This window comes from Hemitrygon akajei, chromosome 14 (genome assembly GCF_048418815.1).
Source record: "Hemitrygon akajei chromosome 14, sHemAka1.3, whole genome shotgun sequence".
NCBI lineage: Eukaryota > Metazoa > Chordata > Chondrichthyes > Myliobatiformes > Dasyatidae > Hemitrygon > Hemitrygon akajei.
In genome coordinates, this window is record NC_133137.1 from 19361067 (window position 1) to 19382031 (window position 20965).

Below are 20965 nucleotides of genomic sequence, written 5' to 3' on the forward strand. Positions count from 1 at the left end.
AGCTGTTAGGGAGGGTTTAAACTAATTTGGCAGGGGGATGGGAACTGGAATGATGGAGCGGAGGAGAGGGAAAACAGAAATAGATCTAAGGTAGTGAGCAGTAAGGATGTCAGGAAGGACAGGCAGGTGATGGAGCAAATTTGCAGCCATTGGGATGAGTTGCAGTGCAATCAATGCAAACAGTACCAAATACTGGACTTAAGGTGTTATACTTAAATGCACGCAGCATAAGGAATAAGGTGGATGACTTGTTGTACAGTTACAGATTGGCAGGTATGATATTGTGGCCATCACTGAGACGTGGCTAAAGGATGCATGTCTCTGGGAGCTGAACGTCCAAGGATACACAGTGTATCGGAAGGATAGGCAGGTACGCAGAGGGGGTGGCATGGCTTTAATGGTAAGAAATTATGTTAAATCATTAGAAAGAGATGACATAGGATTGGAAGGTACAGAATCTTTATGGGTTGACCTAAGAAATCGCAGGGGTAAAAGGACCCTGATGGCAGTTATCTACAGGCCTCCAAACAGCTGCAGTGATGTGGACTACAAATTACAACAGGAAATAGAAAAGGCTTGCCAGAAGGGCAGTGTTATGATAATTGTAGTGGATTTTAACATGCGAGTGGATTGGGAAAATCAGGTCGGCATTGGATCTCAAGAGAGAGAAAACTTGTAGAATGTCTACGAGATTGCTTTTTAGAACAGCTTGTTATTGAGCCCACTAGGGGATCGGCTGTACTGGATTGGGTACTGTGTAATGAACCAGAGGTGATTAGAGAGATGGAAGTGAAGGAACTGTTAGAAGGCAGTGATCACAACACCATTGAGTTCACTGGAAATTTGAGAAAGAGAAGCCGAAATCCGATGTGTCGGTATTTTAGTGGAGTAAAGAAAATTACAGTGGCATGAGAGAGGAACTGGCCAAGGTTGACTGGAAAGGGACACTAGCGGGAAGGACGGCAGAGCAGCAGTGGCTGGAGTTTATGCGAGAAGTGAGGAAGGTGCAAGACAGATATATTCCAAAGAAGAAGAAATTTTCGAATGGAAAAAGGATGCAACCATGGCTGACAAGAGAAGTCAAAGCCAAAGTAAAAGCAAAGCAGAGGGCATACAAGGAAGCAAAAATTAATGGGAAAACAGAGGATTGGGAGGTTTTTAAAAACTTACAAAAGGAAACTAAGGTCATTAAGAGGGAAAAGATGAACTATGAAAGGAAGCTAGCAAATAATATCAAAGAGGATACTAAAAGCTTTTTCAAGTATATAAAGAGTAAAAGACAGGTGAGAGTAGATATAGGACCAATAGAAAATGATGCTGGAGAAACTGTAATGGGAGATAAGGAGATGACGGAGGAACTGAACGAGTATTTCACATCAGTCTTCACTGAGGAAGACATCAGCAATATACCGGACATTCAAGGGTGTCAGGGAAGAGAAATATGCGCAGTCACAATTACGACAGAGAAAGTACTCAGGAAGCTGAATAGTCCAAGGGTAGATAAATCTCCTGGAACAGATGGAATGCACTCTCGTGTTCTGAAGGAAGTAGCAGTTGAGATTGCGGAGGCATTAGCAATGATCTTTCAAAAATCGATAGATTCTGGCCTGGTTCTGGAGGACTGGAAGATTGCAAATGTTACTCCACTATTTAAGAAGGGGGCAAGGAAGCAAAAAGGAAACTATAGACCTGTCAGCTTGACATCGGTGGTTGGGAAGTTTTTGGAGTCGATTGTCAAGGATGAGGTTACAGAGTACCTGGAGGCATATGACAAGATAGGCAGAGCTCAGCATGGTTTCCTTAAAGGAAAATCCTGCCTGACAAACCTAGTGCAATTTTTTGAGGAAATTACAAGTAGGCTAGACAAGGAAGATGCAGTGGATGTTGTGTATTTGGATTTTCAGAAAGCCTTTGACAAGGTGACTCTGCCCTCCGCACACGGACATGTAAGACATAGTTTCTTTATGTCCGCCTTTAATCTCTCCCTTTTCTAACTTAAACTTTGAAATTTCAACTTTACTCAGTCGGATCTGTAGAATAACGGTTATAACTATGGCTACTCTAAGAAGCGCCAAAAGAAATCTGGACCCAGGTAATGGAAAGCCTAAAAAAGCTGACAAACTCTCGGAGGAACACCCCTGGGTGAAGAGATTAGAATCTCAAAACAGCAATATCGGCATTGAAATAACTCAATTAAAAGAGAAATTTGAAGGAAAAATTGACTCTGAGCCTTAATCTTAAAGAAGTTAATCGAAATGCTGCTGACCTTTCTTCTCATTTGGAAAAAGCTCAACAACGGATCGTTGATCTGGAAGCTCGGTCATGTCGGAATAATATTCGAATTGTTGGATTAAAAGAGAAATCAGAATTGGCCGACACACTGGATTATTTTGCAAAAATGTTTCAGTCTTTATTTCTGGAGGTTTGTTCACAACCTCCAGATATTGAAATGGCTCACAGAATCGGTACTTTAAAACTCTTGGATCAAGGTAAAAACAGACATATTGTTGTGCATTTTCTTCATTTCAGAGACAGAGACGGAGACCGCATTATTAAGCTTGCGAAAAATCAAAGGCTGTTTCAGTTTCAAGGTTCGGAGGTTCGCTTTTTTGAAGATTTTCCACGTGAAATTGTTAAGAAGTGTGCTGAATTTGCATCGGCCATGAAATTAGCATATCAAAAAAAGCTTTTTCAATTGCTCCAATATCCAGCTAAATTAAGGCTTTTTGTCAAAAAGTCTGGAGCTCGTATTTTTGATGACCCAGCCGAAGCATCGTGTTTTATTAACTCTTTACCTGATGAATCTGATGATGAGTCTGAAGCCTGAAGTTTGAATGATTTATAATGGTTTGATTCTCTTGTAGCGTAGAGTAATGAAATTGGAAGATTTGATGGTTACAGAAAGTCTTTACCTTAAAATGTATTTTTATCTCTAAAAAAGACTGGTTTGGATGGTTTTAACCTCGGATGACAGAGCGGGAGAATTGTTGATAGACTGTAGATAAATTTGAACCATTTAGAATTTTTTTTCCTGCAGCATTTAAATGAACTAATTGCTTTTTTTTTGTTCCGTACATTGTTGTAAAGATCTTTTAAGTAATTATTTGGATTTCCTTGTGTTTTAAAGATAGATTGAATAATTTAAAGATGGCAATTGTTTTTCTTTTGTGCAAATATTCCAAGAATTGTTTTGGATGTGTTTTTCTTCTCTTAACTAATATTATGAAGGTTACTTTCAAAATTGAAGGTAATTTTGTTTTACAAGAAAAACACTTCCCTTCCAAGTTAATTATATTGAGATATATGTCGACTGTAATGAGTTTTATGTTCAGTAGAGGGAGACAGATTACTTTTTTCATTTTTTTTTATTACTTAGGTAGGCAGAATTTGTATTTGCATCTATGCTTTTCTTGGGGTTTGCGTCGATTGATATCGACTTACTTCTGGGGTTTGTAGTTTGGGTGGATTTTTTTTCTTTTTTTTATCCCCATTATGGAATCCTGGAGCATATGCAAATTATTTTTATTGTTGTTCATCTCCGCCATTTTCGACTACCTTATCCTGACATGCGTCTAACTACTCTTTTTAGATACCAAGTTTCATGATGATATCTAAACAGTTAAATGTTTTAACTTGGAACGTCCGTGGTTGGAATCATTCTATTAAGCATAAGAAAACATTTAAACATCAGGATTCCAGCCTGATATAATCTTTGCTCAAGAGACACACATCAGGTTATGTGATAAAAATCAATTTTTTTAAATTTTGGAAAGATTCTCAGCTTCATGCAAACTCCCAGAGTAAAACTAGAGGTGTCTCTATTTTTATTGATTCCAATATCCCTTTTAATCAGGAGGATATTATAGCCGATATTAATGGTAGATTTTTGATTGTTAAGGGAATAATTTATAATAGGAAAATGGTTTTGGTTAATATTTATGGACCAAATGTTGATGATCCCTCATTTTTAAAGCTATCTTTGCTCTATTACCTGATTTAAATGAATATACGTTATTAATGGGTGATGATTTTAATACTTGTTTAAATCCTTTAATGGATAAGTCATCATCCAAACATCAACTCCCTAATCGTTCTGCATCACTTATTAATTCCTTTTTAACTGATTATGGTTTAATTGAAATCTGGAGGCATATGCACCCTAGTGATAGAGAATACTCTTTCTTCTCACATGTTCATAATAAATATTCGAAAATCGACTATTTTATAGTTGACCCTCGACTTTTATTTAATGTTCAGAAATGTGAGTATGATGCGATTACTATCTCTGATCATGCTCCTTCAAACTTGGTATTTGAACTGAAAGATGTTGCTTCTACCAGACCATTTTGGCGTTTTCCAGGACACTTGTTACAAAGTTTATTGAAACTCAGATAAGAGTTTTTTCTCTTTAATAATACGGAAAATGTCTCAAGGTTAGTAATTTGGGATATATTAAAAGCTTATTTACGTAGTCAAATTATTTTGTATATAGCTAAACTTAAGAAACAAAGAAGAATGGAATTAGATAAAATCGCTAAATAAATTAAAGAATTGGATAACATCAATGCAATCTCTCCAAATGTTGATTCATTTAAAAGAAGAGTAGAATTACAATCACAGTATAATTTATTACTAACATATCCTATTGAAGGATATTTGCTTAAATTGAAAAGTCAGTTTTATATTTTTGGGGATAAAAATAATAAGCTCTTAGCTTCCCAATTAAGAGCAGCTAGAGCTAAAAGACAAATTTTAAAGATTCGTAAGAATAATGGAGATATAGCAAGTAACCATGAGGATATTAATAATACTTCAAGATTTTTATTCTGATCTTTATAGATCTCAATTTCCTGCAGATTCCTCCAAAATGAAGGCTTTTTTTTTTAAAAACACAAGATTAAATTTCCACAAATTTCTGTTGAAGATCAACAGATGCTTGATGTTCCAATTACCGAGCATGAAACTCAGAAAATTACTTTATTAATGCAATCACGTAAAGCTCCTGGACATGATGGTTATTCAGTGGGATCTTACAAAAAATTTGAAAGATTACTTTCTCTGTATCTTTTGGAAATATTTCATGAATCCTTTGAGAAAGGTAATTTACCTTTTTTTTTTATGAAGCATCTATTTCCTTTATTCTTAAAAAAGATAAAGATCCTGTTGAATGTTCATCATATAGACCTATTTCGCCATTAAACGTGGATGCAAAAATTCTCTCTAAGATAATGGCTAACCGCTTGGAAAATATTTTAACTAAAATCATCTCTATGGATCAAACGGGCTTTATTAAAGGCCGTTATTCTTTCTCCAATGTTCAGAGATTGATGAACATTATATATTCACTATTATCTAAGCAACCTCAATGTGTTATCTCTCTCGACGCAGAAAAGGTATTTGATAGAGTTGAGTGGCCATATTTGTTTGTATTAGAAAATTTGGTTTTGGTAATAATTTCAATAGGTGGATTCAAATGATTTATAAGAATCCTATTGCCACAGTCATTACTAATAGTTGCAGGTCTTTTTTTCCACTTTCTCATGGTACTAGACAGGGATGTCCATTAAGCCCTTTATTATTTAATCTTGTATTGGAGCCTTTGACCATAACATTACGTGAAGCTAAAAATATTCATGGTATCTCTATGAATGGAACCATACATAAGGTTTCTCTCTATGCAGATGATCTTTTGGTTTTTATTTCGAATCTTGAGCAATCAATTCCTAATCTTTTGGAAACACAAAGATTTTGGCAAATTTTCAGGATATAAACTTAAATTGAATAAAAGTGAATTGTTTCCACTAAATGCCCCTGTTGGTATATATAATGATATTCCTTTTAGAATTGTTAATACTTTTAAATATTTAGGTATTATAATTACTAAAATATATAAAGATCTTTATAAAGCTAATACAGTTCCTTTAATGGACTCCATGAAACAACTATTTTCCAGATGGAATCCACTTACTCTCTCTTTAATAGGTCGTATCCATGCTGTGAAAATGATGATTCTACCCAGATTTTTATATATTTTCCAAAATATACCTGTCCTTTTAACTAAAAAATTTTTTCATCAAACTGACTCTCTTATTTCTTCCTTTATTTGGAATAATAAGAGACCAAGAATTAATAAGTATCATTTACAAAAATCTAAAAAAGATGGTGGACTTACACTTCCTAATTTAAAGACTATTATTGGGCTGTGAATATCAGACAATTATGCTTTTGGCTATACTGGCTCGACAAGAGCCAAAAACCACTATGGGTTGATTTGGAATTAAAAGCTGTTAAACAATTTTAAACAAAAACAACTTCAATATTAGGAGATCCATTACCTTTACAGCTCTCTAAAATTCCAAATTTATACCTTTACCCAGTTATTAAACAATCCCTACGGATTTGGGTTCAGTTTCGCAACCCAAATCACAAATTTTAAACAATTTAAGCTGTCTAGTTTTTTTTATATCAAAACTTTTCATTTAAACCTTCAATAACCGATCCCATTTTTCTCCTATGTTATTTATTTTGTGATGGTCGATTGATGACTTTTGAAAAGTTAATTAACAAATATTCTCTCGCTCATACACATTTTCTGCAATATTTTCAGGTTAGACACTTTTTACAACAATATTTACCTAAGTTTCCAGATTTTACAAGAATCTGAATTGTTGGATACCATTTTGAAGTTGAATCCTTTAGTGAGAGGTTCCATTAGCAGAATTTATAATTTATTTTTGTTACAAAAAGAGAACCTATCACTAAAGATTAAACAAGATTGGGAGAGAGAACTTAATATGACCTTTGTTAATGAAGATTGGCTTTGAGTTTTGAAAAACGTAAATTCTTCTTCTATATGCGCCAATCACTGTTTAATTCAATTTAAAATTGTTCACCATTATTATTTAACAAAGGAGAGACTATCTAAAATATTTCCTAGTATAGACAATACTACTGCCATAGATGTAAAACTGAAGTAGCTACTTTGTCACATATGTTCTGGTCACATTCTTCATTAAAATTGTTTTGGAAATCTTTATTTTCTACAATTTCTAAAGCTCTGAAAATTAATTTACAACCTAATAGATTGACTGTTCTATTTGGAATAGTTCTGCATCATATTCAGGGTATTTCATCTTCAGATCAACATGTATTTGTTACGTTATTGGCAAGAAGGGCTATTTTATTAAAATGGAAAGATACTTCTGCCCCTACATTAATTGAATGGTTCTCTCAAGTAATGTTATGTCTCAGTTTAGAAAAAATTAGAAGTAGAACTTCTGATCTCCAATTCGATTTTGAGAGAAGATGAGGGTCTTTTGCCAAATACTATCATTTAATTTGAATTATTTTATATGGTTTCCTTCCAATTTTTTTAATATAAATATAAATTGGTGGTTGATGACTCTTTTTCTTTATATATATATATATATATATATATAAAATGGTAAGACATATTGCTCCAGGGGGGGAGGGGGGGGGTTGATTCCTAATGGTTTTTTCCCCCTTTTTTTGTAGTCAGTGGGGTTTTTTTCTTAGTTAGACGGGGTTCTTTTTTTTCCATCTTTTCCTTATATATAAAAAAAATGTTTTTCCATTTTTGTATATTACAATCAGCTTTTTTTCTTCAGCTTTATTAATTGTATACATATTAATTCGTTGAAGTTTTGTATCATTTTATAGCTGTAGAAGATTATGTACCAATAAAAAGATTCTAAAAATAAAATGAAAATGACAAGGTGCCACACATGAGGCTGCTAAACAAGATAAGAGCCCATGGAATTACAAGTAAGTTACATACGTGGATAGAGCATTGGTTGATTGGCAGGAAACAGAGAGTGGGAATAAAGGGATCCCATTCTGGTTGGCTGCCGGTTACCAGTGGTGTTCCACAGGGGTCTGTGTTGGGGCCGCTTCTCTTTATGTTGTATATCAACGATTTGGATTATGGAATAGATGGCTTTGTGGCTAAGTTTGCTGATGATACAAAGATAGGTGGAGGGGCCAGTAGTGCTGAGGAAACATAGTCTGCAGAGAGACTTGGATAGATTGGGGGAATAGGCAAAGAAGTGGCAAATAAATTACAATGTTGGAAAGTGTACGGTCATACATTTTGGTAGAAGAAATAAACGGGCAGACCATTATTTAAATAGGAAGAGAATTCAAAATTCTGAGATGCAACGGGACTTGGGAGTCCTCGTGCAGGATACCCTTAAGGTTAACCTCCAGGTTGAGTCGATGGTGAAGAAGGCGAATGCAATGTTGGCATTCACTTCTAGAGGAATAGAGTATAGGAGCAGGGGTATGATGTTGAGGCTCTATAAGGCACTGGTAAGACCTCACTTGGAATACTGTGTGCAGTTTTGGGCTCCTTATTTAAGAAAGGATGTGCTGACATTGTAGAGGGTTCAGAGAAGATTCACTAGAATGATTCTGGGAATGAGAGGGTTAACATATGAGGAACGTTTGACCGCTCTTGGACTGTACTCCTTGGAGTTTAGAAGAATGAGGGGGGTCCTCATAGAAACATTTCGAATGTTGAAAGGCATGGACAGAGTGGATGTGGCAAAGTTGTTTCCCATGGTGGAGGAGTCTAATACGAGAGGACACAACTTGAGGATTGCAGAGCACCTATTCAGAACAGAGATGTGAAAAAGTTTTTTTAGCCAGAGGGTGGTGAATCTATGGAATTTGTTGCCACGGGTGGCACCAGAGGCTAAGTCATTGGGTGTATTTAAGGCAGAGATTGATAGGTATCTGAGTAGTCAGGGCATCAAAGGTTATGGTGAGAAGGTGGGGGAATGGGAGTAAAGGGGAGATTGGATCAGCTCATGATGAAATGGCGGAGCAGACTCGATGGGTCAAATGGCTGACTTCTGCTCCTTTGTCTTATGTCATCTGACCAATGTCCAATGCCTTATAAAGTCTCAGCATTATATCCTTGCTTGTTAGCATTACATACCCCTTCATTATTATTGACTCAACCTGCAAGTTAATCTTTAGGGAATCTTGCACGAGGACTCCCAAGTTCCTTGGCACGTCTAATTTCTGAATTTGCTTCCCTGTTTAAAAATATAGCTTATACCTTTATTCCTTCTACCAAAAAGCATGACTGTACACCATATTCCATCTGCAACTTCTTTGCCCATTCTCCTGATGTCTAAGCCCCTCTGCAGACTCCATTTTCTCAACACCACCTGCCCCTCCACCTATCTTTATATCATCTGCGAAACCTGGCCACAAAGCCACCAATTCTATCATCCAGATCATTAATATACTGCATAACATGAAAAGTAGCAGACCTAACAACTTACCCTGTGGAACACTATTAGTTACTAGCATCCAACCAAACAGAGACCCCCTTTAATTCTACTCTTTGCCTTCTGCCAGTCAGCCAAACTTCTGTTCATATGAATATCTTTCTAAAACAATGGGCTCTTATCTTATCATGGACCTTGTCAAAGGCCTTCTGAAAATCCAAATAAACAACAACTGTTGACTCTTCATTGTCTAGCCTGCCTGACATTTCCTTAAATAATTCCAACAGATTTGACAGGCAAGTTTTTCTCTTAAAGAAAGTATGCTGACTTTGGCCTGCTTTATCATGCGCCTCCAGGTAAGCTGAAACCAATCCTTAAAAATGGACTCCAACATCCTGCCAACCACTGAAGTCAGGCTATCTGGTCTAACATTTCCTTTCTTCCTTTATACCCTTGTACTTTCTTAACTCTACTCATAAGGATTTGACAATTTCTGATCCTATGTCACTTCTAAGGATTTGACTTCATTTTTGTTTTACCAACAAAGCCACACCACCCCACACTGCCCACCTGCCTGCCCTTTCGATATGATGTATATCCTTAGATGGCAAGCTTCTTTCTGTGATCTTCTTTTAACTACAGTGATGCCCAAACTTGTTTATTTTACTTAATGTCAATTAAAAATCATTTACTTACTACATGTTAACACATCATCTGTATTGCAAATATTTCAATCCTTTTTAGCTATTTTAAACAGATCTTACCAAACACCATCAAAATGAGTCAAAAGGTCATTTGACAGCAGTGAGCTATCAAAAGACCATCATAGCAGTCTAAGGGATGGCACTTCAGTTAAGAGGTCCATGACCTATTCCCTGCATGTGGACTTTTCTGATTTATGAAACCTCCATGGCCATCAGGATAAGTTGGATCACACTAAGTAACTGCAGCCTTTGGATTAACAAGAGGGTGAACTTGATCAAGTACAATCCGGTCCACTAACATATCTCATTCCTTTTTCTCCAATAATCAAAAGGTGGCCAATAAATTTTACTCAATGAAAATCATTATTGGATTTAACACAAGGATAGATATGTAATACTTACATCAGTGTCTGTCATACAACCAAGTACAGCTATAGCTTTGGCCTCCCATGCAGTTTCAAAAAGAGAAGCTGATCGTGAGCTACATCGTTCCAGTAAATCCTATTCAAGCAAGAGAGAAAAATAATTATACACATTTAGTCATTTGTTTTAAATGGAGATTTTAAGACTGTAGGATACTAGTTACAGATGGAAAAAATTACATAAACACACAAGGATATTTACCCCAAATGTGTACACTGATATTATAACTATGTTGCTGCAACCTGAGTTTGATTCTCACTTCCAGTGCAATCTTTGATGAAACTGTACCTTATCTGACTGTGCAAGTTTTGCACTGTACTGTGAGTGTTTTGCATGAGTGCTCCAGTTTCCTCCTATATCCTAAAGCTATGCTGCTGGTGAGTTTCTGATTACTTTTGGTAGATGACAGAACAATCAGAAAGGCAATAGTGATCAAATAGACCAATAAGTGGAAAATCTGAAAGCTTCAAGAGTCAGCATAATCTCAATGGAATAAATGGCCTCCTCTCCTTTTACATTAAGAAATATGAAAATAAGATTTTAGGGTTTTAAGAATTTATTTTTCCATCTTGAAACTTTTAACAATCATGTTATTTCTATTTTTTCCTAATTTTCTATATTTTGTTTTAAGAATATTGGTTAATGAAATATTATTACAGAATTATTCCTAAAAGAACTCAGAAATATATCATACCCATCTTAAAATGATAGTTTAATTACTTTTTAAGCAATACTATTTTTATATTTAAATATATCTCTCAGGCTAAATTATTTACAACATATCTCACCAGTCAGCTCTTGCATTAACTACTGGGCCGAGATTGATTTTAGATAACAACACTTAAAAGAGCAACACCACCTTTATGTAATGCAGCAGCAATTCTTCCTTCTGTAAATTATGCTTAGTTATGTACGGCTGTATAATCTTTTCAAGAGTCAATGGAATGAGCTCTGGAGCCAGAACTCTATCCAACATCCGAAATACAATTGTTGCTGTAGTTTCCTGATAAATAAAACAGAAATATAGAGTAATATATAAGGGACAAATCCTCAAAACACATTCATCTAAATTAATTCAGATTACTGAAATCATATTTTAAAATACAATTTTAAAGAAATGTTATAAAAAGATATTATACATCTCTTGACCGAATGGTTACTGGCTTTTGTACAACCAAATTACAAAGTAAGATTTAAAAAATTATGCAGAGGCAGTGGCTCAGGTACAATTCTATGCGATTTTGTCAACTGCTAATAAACAAAATGTTTCTGGATTTGGGCTTCTAATTTAATAAGGCACATTCATTACACTATTAACCCATATATTGAAGATATCAGTGGCCACTCTACAATAATCGGCAGCATTAATTCCAGACAACGTGGAACTTCTTTACGCTTCCTCGTTATGTAATTGCTCTAAAGCAATAATTCTAGATCTACAAAACTCATTCTCCATTATCCTCGTCTATTATTGATATAAAATATTACCTACCTTTTCAAACTCTGAGAGTGCCAGCATACAGTTGTACTTTCTGTGGAGGTCAACTAGTTCTTGCAAATGATTGACCAATGTCCTTAACTGATGCACCTCCTCACAATCAATATTTTCCTTCTGAATTTAAGAAAAGTGTTTTAAAAAATCTATAAAGCTCCTTTAGAGAACACAAAAATCCAGTAGTTTTGTTTTTATATATATTTTTTTAAAAATGTTCAGTCATTAGCTTCACCCTCCCCAGCCACTGAGGAAGTTGCTACATTACAGCATCCAATTTGACAACTGCTGTGCAGAATTAGTCCAGTGGTTTATTGCCTGGAAGAGACCAACTGTAATATTTCTACACCTGCTTTACAAGATCTGCCAAGAACAGTTGAATGAATCAGGACACTTCCCGGGCTTTAAGGCCAGCATGTTGAGTTCCCAATTAAAGCATTGTATAATAAACTATTCCTACCATCTCAAGGTTCTTCTCAACTTCCATCAAGCTTTAAACTCATTATTCCCTTGAATCCCTGCACAATCTTTCTCCCATGAATCCAATCCTCATATCTGTTCCTTTCCCTGAAATCCTCTCTTCCTTCAGCCTTTCCTAATCTACAAGCCTTGCTTATTAGAGGAAAAGAGCAAAGCCACACTGCACATTGAGGCATCTGTTCATATGTCCTTGGACTGGAGTGGGTATGGCCAATGTGGTATTCATTCACACGAGTCTTGGGTGGGGAAGGGACAGTAGGGGTTGGGCAAGTCAATTGTTGGCTGTTGGCAATCAGTTGTTAAATAATGGTGGTGAGTAACTTTGCCATTGCCAATAAAATGACTTCACAACCCCATCTATAAAGAGGGGGTTTCATTTTACAGAAAATCATAATATAACTGTTTTGCTACGAACAGAACTCCTCCCTAACGTAGGGAGTGGGGTCACCTGTAAACTGCACGTGTTCAAGCTATGTGACATATTCTTACTCAATCAATTTGCATTAATTTTTCAAAAAACTCATAATACAGATAATTTTGTTGTTTCACCTATATTTGAGTTTCAACTAAGAAAACAGCACTACCACGGGTGACATTCTCCAGCTGGTTCACAAAACTGTTTCTTTCACTTCTTAAAACATCTCCTTTTTCTTTTAAATGTGGTTCTGGTACTTTAGGAGCCTGTGATCTACAGTTTGATGTTAAGTTTTCGGGCCAATTGAGCGGTCTGGTGCTTTGCTGTTTCTGAGAAGGTTCCAAGAGGCAAGCATTTCACGCTGATCTAAGCATCAAGGAAGATTGAAAACATCACAGCAGAAAGTGAGTGAGTGTTCAGCACCGTCTATCAGCCTCTCGCTCGCTGCTGCCAGAGGAAGATCTCCCTCCTGCTGCTGCCATGGGAAAGCCCCTGCATTCAAACGGTCTCCCTCATCCTCAATGATGGAACCAAAATTCTCTGTCTGCAGATGGTGGATTGGACTGTTGTTCCTCGGTGGTCTACAGATAATTTGTGTGATTTGTTTTTTGCATTAGGGGGGGGAGGGTTAATGGTTTTTTTCTTTGAATGGGTTCCATGGTTTTCGTTGTTATGCGGCTGACTGTAGAGAAGACAAATCTGTATACTGCATACATACTTGAATAATAAATGTACTTTGAATCCTTTGAATTTTCATTTATTCCCTCTTCAACATGCCTACTTAAATCCCATAAATAAAACTCCTTTCTAATTCTTCCTCAAATGCAGTTTTAGATTTAAAAAGGTCTCCCATACATTAAGTAAACTGAAATTTAATTGCAATCAACATAGTGCTTATCACTCATGGTCTCTACCTCAGTTCTTAATTTTCCACTTAAATTAATGTCATGCGTTACTACAAACTTTCTCACAGCTATCAGACACTAACATAACTGTAACAATTCTTCTAACATTGATAATACTTCCATCCTATTTTCACCTGAACCTTCAACATCTGGAATTTCACATTCCCAATTCCTTCCTTGTCATGTTTCCAATTGTCCTCAAATTCCATCCTATTTTTATCTGAACCATCAACATCTGGAAATCCATGTTCCCATTTCTTTCTTTGTCAGTTTCAAATGCCCTCAAATTCAGATAAATTAAAGAAAAAGATGAAGCCATACTAAAGGAATCCAAAGTCCAGCTGTGACAAGTCCTAATTCATTTGGTTTCTTCACTTCAAAGTACAGCTCTGCCATTTGCAATCCATTTTCTGGCCAGTTTGCCTGCAAATGTACAAAATTTTTAAAAAATTAATATACACAAATAATGAATATCACTATCTCTGACAATTCGAAATTTAGAATGAAAACCATATATAAAGAAAATGCAGGCATCTTTAACAAATAAATCCAAAATTACTAAAAATAATCTACATTTTATCCCTGCGGAGTACCGTTTTCATGATGGACATTAATACATTAAAATGTCAAAGAATGCTCACAAGAACATTAACAGTTAAAACCCAGAGTTCAAGCTACAGAAGTTGAGGTAATATTTGGCTTAAAGTTAACAGCAGGGGAAAGCGAGAAACACAATGGGAGGGGATTGGTGGAGAAATAGCTTGTCAACTGAACAAAAGCTAGGGTGAATTCAAGTATGCAGATGGCAGCACTATTAAAATAGTTTACACAGGTAACAATGGTAGGTTCAACATTTCAGTAGATGACCCAAAAAGAGAATGGGAAACCATACAGAGTAGGAAACAGACAATTCTGCTGAGAGGATTTGAGGTGAATAACTCAGGGCAAGTTAAATAGAATCTTCAAGATTGCAAGCAATCTGGTTCAAGCTCAGATCTTGGTTAAGGGAAGGAATAGAGTCAATTATCTGGAAATCTGATATGGAATCTGTAAAGAACAGATCTTGCAAATTGAATTTCTAAGAAATTCCCTCCTATCCATTACTGCATGATGAACAAATAAGACAAATCAAAGGGGAGATTGAGCAGGATGGTGAATGGCTATGGATTTCTCCTTTCAACTTTTGGATAAAATAGAACAGCTAGCTTTCATTTATTTCTTATTTTTGTTTAAGATAAATAGCATTTTATAAAATGTCTCTTTTTTAACAAACTGCTTTTAGCAGCTTGGAGTAAGAACTTAACTTTTATAATTAGTCACCTGGACTTCTTAAAAAAAATCTTAGAAACATCTAATTCTCAGAAATACCATAATGTAATTGCTGTCGTCATTACCTTCTCAGTTAGCTCAAGACTGCGGGCTCTATGTTCCAACCACCTTACCAGAATTTTCTACAAAAGTTCAAACAGGAAAAAATCATTTTGCAATGTCCAAAAGAAAAATTATATGCCTTTACATACTTTATCAAACATCCTTACCTTGCCTTCAGGAACAATCCTTAAAACAAAGGGAATGATGACGTTACCCAGCCAGAGGCACAGCTCTTCTGAAGGGGTGCTTGCAGGAATAGAATCAAGCAAACTCTCCAGTCTTTTTAAATCAAACTTGTTTTCAAACTCCACCTGACAACGAAAAATTATGGTTGTAAGAACCGAGCACTTATCATTAGCAACAGAAAGTGCTGGAGAAATTCAGTGAATCAGGTATCATCTATCCTCTGTAACAGATAATCAAAATTTTAGGTCAAGACCCTTCACTTGAACTGCTACCTCTTTTCATTAAGTAACTGCAAAGCTCCAGAAAAAAACTCAAATGTGCCTAATAACAGACAATTACAATTTTTAACTAAAATCATAAGCATGGCATATTTTATGTTTACTTGTTAACGACTCATTAGTGGTCTAAATATAGATTTTCGACATTTACAGGAAGGTTACATGGAATTGCCAGAAAATTTGTACAATTTGCAGTAAGGTCTCCGTGGAGATACAGACAATGTTCTTAATCAATAAGCAATCAAATAACCTTGCAGCAGGAGACAGTGGTCAGGACAATTGGGTAGCTGCACATAAGAAATTAACGTTGTGAGTCACATGCATCAAGTTGTAGTATATTACTCCTCCAAGTTTGGCATTAACACTGATATATTCACTATTCTTGAATGAGAAGGTGAAGAAACATTTTATGATATGCAACAAAGATAAAATATTCAGTTAATATCACCTGGTGTCTTAACCAAATATGTTCTGCACATTTCTGGTTTCCCTCTTGCAGCTGCAACAGTACATCATTAAAAAGATCTTCATTGTTTACAAACTTGTTCCAAGCAATGCCACTGCAAAAGAAATTAAATATTAGTCATGTTTCACATGCCTAAAAACTGAATACAGGGATTACACAAAGTTTTAAACCTCAAATCTTATTACAACCCACATTTAATGTTTGATACAGCCAAAACACAAGAAAAGGCCCTCAGAATAAATTCAGGTCCAAGTTCATGTCAGAACTGTCTTCACCCTTACTGGACTACAAGAGGCTGAAAAGAAAGAACCTTTTATTTTAGAAGTCTGTTTAAGGAATTTTGGGGGGGGGGGGGTTGAGATTGTCACTTTAGTTTAAAAACTGCATTCCTTTCACTGGTTTTTCATTATCATTACCTCAAGAAAATGTTCATGAAAACTACAGGTGTTAAGGTAAGTGAATTCCCACAACGGTGACTACATAGAATTGACTGTGAAGAAACAGCGGTATACTTAAAAGTAAGCACGGTGAAACATGGAGGGGGGACTCATAGCCAGTGGCTTCACTTGCACAAGGTACCCCTCATCTTCTGGATAATACAAATCATGGGTTTGGGTTTTATATAATAGTAAAGAGTATGTAATGGCAAGGAGCAACTGTTCAGGATTGTCAGATTAGTGGCAATCAAGCAAATTGCTTTCTCCTGCATGGTGTTCGATTTCTTGGGTGTTTCTGCAGCTTCAGTCATTCAGAAAGCGGAAACTATTTTTTGTTTGCCTTACAGAAGAGAGCATAAAGTCATCTGATACAGGAAACCCAGCCTCTAAGCAATTAGCAGGATTGGTACAGTTAAGTTTCTGGTCAATTGAGAACACAAAAAATATTGGAGATAGAAACTTAGGAAATTTCTAGAGGATATACATTGTTGGGTATTGTCTTTGTATCACAAGGCACAATTGTTTCCTATTGCGTAACAACCCCCTTCTCAGTCCTGTATTTTTCACCTGTTCCCTACAATGGCTGTCATGCTGCCTACCTCAAAAGCCCTTTTGCATTGAATTCCATTCTCCAAAAAAAAAAAAAAATCTACAACTCCCAGGCCCATTTTAACCTGACTGCCACATTTATTCACAGTTGAAAGATTACTACCAACTTATTACAGCAAATTATTTAATATTTGATAAGCTTCAGCTGTTAACGTCATAACATCCTCTGGCCAGGAAGAGGCTAGGGTCCCAGTATCTCAAATTTTCATCACTGCTTAATATCAAACTGGCAAATCTATGCTGCAGACACTCAGTATCTTAAAATCTTCTGTACTAGACAAACACAAATTGGCAACACTAACAGAATACAAAATCAATCATCAGTTCTTCTTTCTTGCCTTCCATGCACCCAAATCTTAATGAATATTTAGTAACTTTTCAATGGCCTTATCTGAAAGTGATGTAAAAATGATATATGCAAGCATTGAAGTCTATTCCTACCAAGTCCTCAATATCCTTCCATCCAGTGGAACCTACTCCTTGCTCTTCCTTCTCAAAATCAATTTCAATTACATCTCTTCACATTAATTTCACCCATCGGTTATTAACCTGCTACTTTATTTAATAATCAAACTTGTTAATGCAAAATCAAAATCTGACGATGCAAATGTCTTCAAATAAACTTATACATTTGGGAAAATAAAAAGTTGACCTTGGCCCTAGTGTACATTCAAATCTAATGGAACAATGTTCATTAATAGCATTATTTTGTTGCCAATCTACAAACTTTGTAGAATGTTTCCAAAATCCCTTTTGTACAGACACATTGACTGGTTGTAGCACCCCATTCAACCTACTTTTATTGAACGCAAGGTAAAACCATATAAACCAAATATATTTGTGCTAAAAAGAATGGGTCTTCTTTACCCAGGTGGTGGTGAATTCATAGAACTCATTGGCACAGACAGCTATGGAAGCCAAGTCATTGGGTATATTGAAGTTTTCACATTTTATTGTTTTACAACATTGAATTAGTGGATTTAATTAGTTTTTTTCTAGACACTGATCAAAAGAAAAAGACTCCTCTGTGTTAAAGTGAAAACAGATCTCCATGAAGTGATCTAAATTAATTACAAATATAAAACACAATATAATTGATTGCACTAGTATTTACCCCCTTCAAGTCAGTATTTAGTAGATGCACCTTGAGCAGCAATTACAGCCTTGAGTCTGTGTGGGTAGATCTCTGCCAGGTTTGCAAATTTGGACACTGCAATTTTCCCCCATTCTTTACAAAACTGGAAATCTGGTTCTGCCAGATTTCATAGGGATCATGAGTGAACTGCTCTTTTCAGCTCCAGCCACAAATTCTCAATTGGATTGAGGTCTGGACTCTGACTTGGCCACTTTGGGACATTTAAACTATTCCTGTGTAACTTTGGCTTTATGCTTGTGATCATTGTCTTGCTGGAAAATAAATCTTCTCCCTAGTAACAGGTTTTCCTCCAGGATTTCCCTGTATTTTGCTGCATTCATTTTATCCTCTACCTTCACAAGCCTTCCAGGGCCTGCTACAGTGAAGCATCCCCACAGTATGATGCAGCCACCACCATGTTACACGGTAGGGAGGGTGTGTTTTTGATGATGTGCTGTGTTTGGCTTACACCAAACATAGCATTTAGCCTGATGGCCAAAAAGCTCAATTTTGGTTTCATTAGACCATAGAACCTTCTTCCAGATGACTTCAGAATCTCCCACATACCTTCTGGCAAATTCTAGCTGGGATTTCATGTGAGTCTCTCCCCCCCCCCCCCCCCCCCCCCCCAAACTGTGGCATTCTCTTTGCCACTCTCTGATAAAGTTGCAACTGGTAAAGCACCCGGGCAACAGTTATTGTATGCACAGTCTCTCCCATCTCAGCCACTGAAAATTATAACTCCTCCAGAAATGTCATAAGTCACTTGGTGGCCTCCCTCACTAGTTCCCTTCTTGCACAATCATTCAGTCTTTGAGGACTGCCTGCTCTAAGCAAATTTACAGCTGCGCCATATTCCTTCTATTTCTTGATGATTGACCTAACTGTACTCCAATGGCTTAGAAATTTTCTTCATATCCATCTCTCGACTAGTGCTTTTCAATAACCTTATTGCAGAGTTGCTTGGAGTGTTCTTTTGTCTTCATGGCGTCGCTTTTGTTAGGATACTGAATCACCAGCAGTTGGATGATCTGGATTCATGTGTATTTTCACTACAATCAATTGAAACACCTTGACTGCACACAGGTGAACTCCATTTAGCTAATTATGTGATTTCTAAAGCCAATTGACTGCACCAGTGATGATTCAGTATGGCATATTAAACACAAATCAACTATTTTGTGTTTTATATTTGTAATTAATTTAGATCACTTTGTTGAGATCTGTTTTCACTTTGACACAAAAGAGACATTTTCTGTTGATCAGTGTCAAAAAATGCCAAATAAAATCTACTGTGAGCCAATGTTGTGAAACAATAAAACATGAAAACTTCTAGACGGGAAATACTTTTTACAGGCACCGTAAAGCAGCGATTGATAGGTTCTTGATAGTCAGGATATCAAAGCTCATTGGGAAAGACAAAATGAATGGGATTGGGGTGAATGAAGAATATCTAGAATACAACTTCCACGCATTTTAGCTACTCTCAGCCTAACTCAATACGACCTATACCCTGGACTCCATTAACTCTCATCTGCAGTAACCTCTCATGAGTTTTTAAAAGATTTCTCAAAATCTTCTTCAACCCAGATTTTGGTCATTTTTTCTAACTCTCAGTATTTGTTCATGTACTCCATTCTAATTTTCTCTCACAAATGCCCGTCGGTGCAGGCAGCGGAGCGGGAGTAAGGAGTGCTCGTGATCGAAAGACGACTGGAGATCGGAGGATCAGCTGTTGTAGGTAGGCCGAGACCCTCGGACCTACCTGGAGAGGACCTGAAGAGGAAGGTAAAGCTGCGCAAGCGCGGGTGACATCAGCGGTGAGTGCGGGCTTTAAAAAGCGGCCCACTTTCAGGAGCGGGCAGCGGAGTGCGTGGGAGCAGAGTGCTAGGCTTTGGCTCAGCGGGCTTCGGCACAAGAGGACTTCGGCAAGAAGCCTGCTTTTCATTTATTCTGACTGATCTGGGATCAGGTAATGGGGGAGACAGTTAGAACAGTGGTGTGCTCCGTATGCAGTATGTGGGAGGTCAGGGTCAACACAGTTGTCCCTGATGACCACACCTGCAATAGGTGCATCCAGCTGCAGCTCCTATCAGACCGAGTTAGGGAATTGGAGCAGGAGCTGGATGAACTACGGATCATTCGGGAGGCAGAGGCAGAGATAGATAAGAGTTATCGGGAGGTAGTCACACCGAAAAGACAGGAGGTAGGCAAATGGGTGACAGTCAAGAGAGGCAGGGGGAGCAGACAGAGCGAGAAGAGCACCCCTGTGGCCGTTCCCATCAAAAATAATATACCGTTTTGGACACTGTTGGTGGGGATGACCTATCAGGAACAAGCTGCAGTGGTCCTGTCTCTGGCACTGAGGTTGGACCCGCGACTAGGAAGGGGAGGAGGGAAGAGAAGAGAGCGGTAGTGATAGGGGATTCTATAGTCAGGGGGGCGGATAGGAGATTTTGTGGGGAAGATCGGGAGTCTCGGATGGTATGTTGCTTCCCTGGTGCCGGGGTCCGAGATATCTCAGATCGGGTGCAGGTTATTCTCGAGAGAGAGGGCAAGAATCCAGATGTTGTGGTCCATGTAGGGACCAATGACGTGGGTAGGATGAGTGAGGGGGTCCTGCATAGGGAGTTCAGGGAGTTAGGTGCGAAGCTGAAGAGCAGGACCTCCAGGGTAACAATCTCAGGATTGCTACCTGTGCCACGTGCGAGTGAGGCAAGGAACAGAAAGATTATTAAGATTAATATGTGGCTGAGAGGATGGTGCAGGAGGGAGGGCTTCAGGTTTGTAGATAATTGGGCTTTGTT

At 37.1% G+C, this 20965-nt stretch overlaps 1 protein-coding gene across 1 annotated transcript in view; it reads right to left on the minus strand.

The window, feature by feature from the left end:
- kntc1 (kinetochore associated 1) overlaps positions 1-20965 on the minus strand; it is a 160274-nt gene that overhangs the window by 106368 nt on the left and 32941 nt on the right. The window contains exons 21-27 of the mRNA XM_073065544.1: positions 15960-16071; positions 15215-15358; positions 15071-15127; positions 13998-14099; positions 11877-11996; positions 11244-11387; positions 10364-10462 (exon numbers count right to left, since the gene is read on the minus strand). Coding sequence (XP_072921645.1) covers positions 10364-10462; positions 11244-11387; positions 11877-11996; positions 13998-14099; positions 15071-15127; positions 15215-15358; positions 15960-16071 — 778 coding nt within the window. The remainder of the gene's footprint in view (positions 1-10363; positions 10463-11243; positions 11388-11876; positions 11997-13997; positions 14100-15070; positions 15128-15214; positions 15359-15959; positions 16072-20965) is intronic.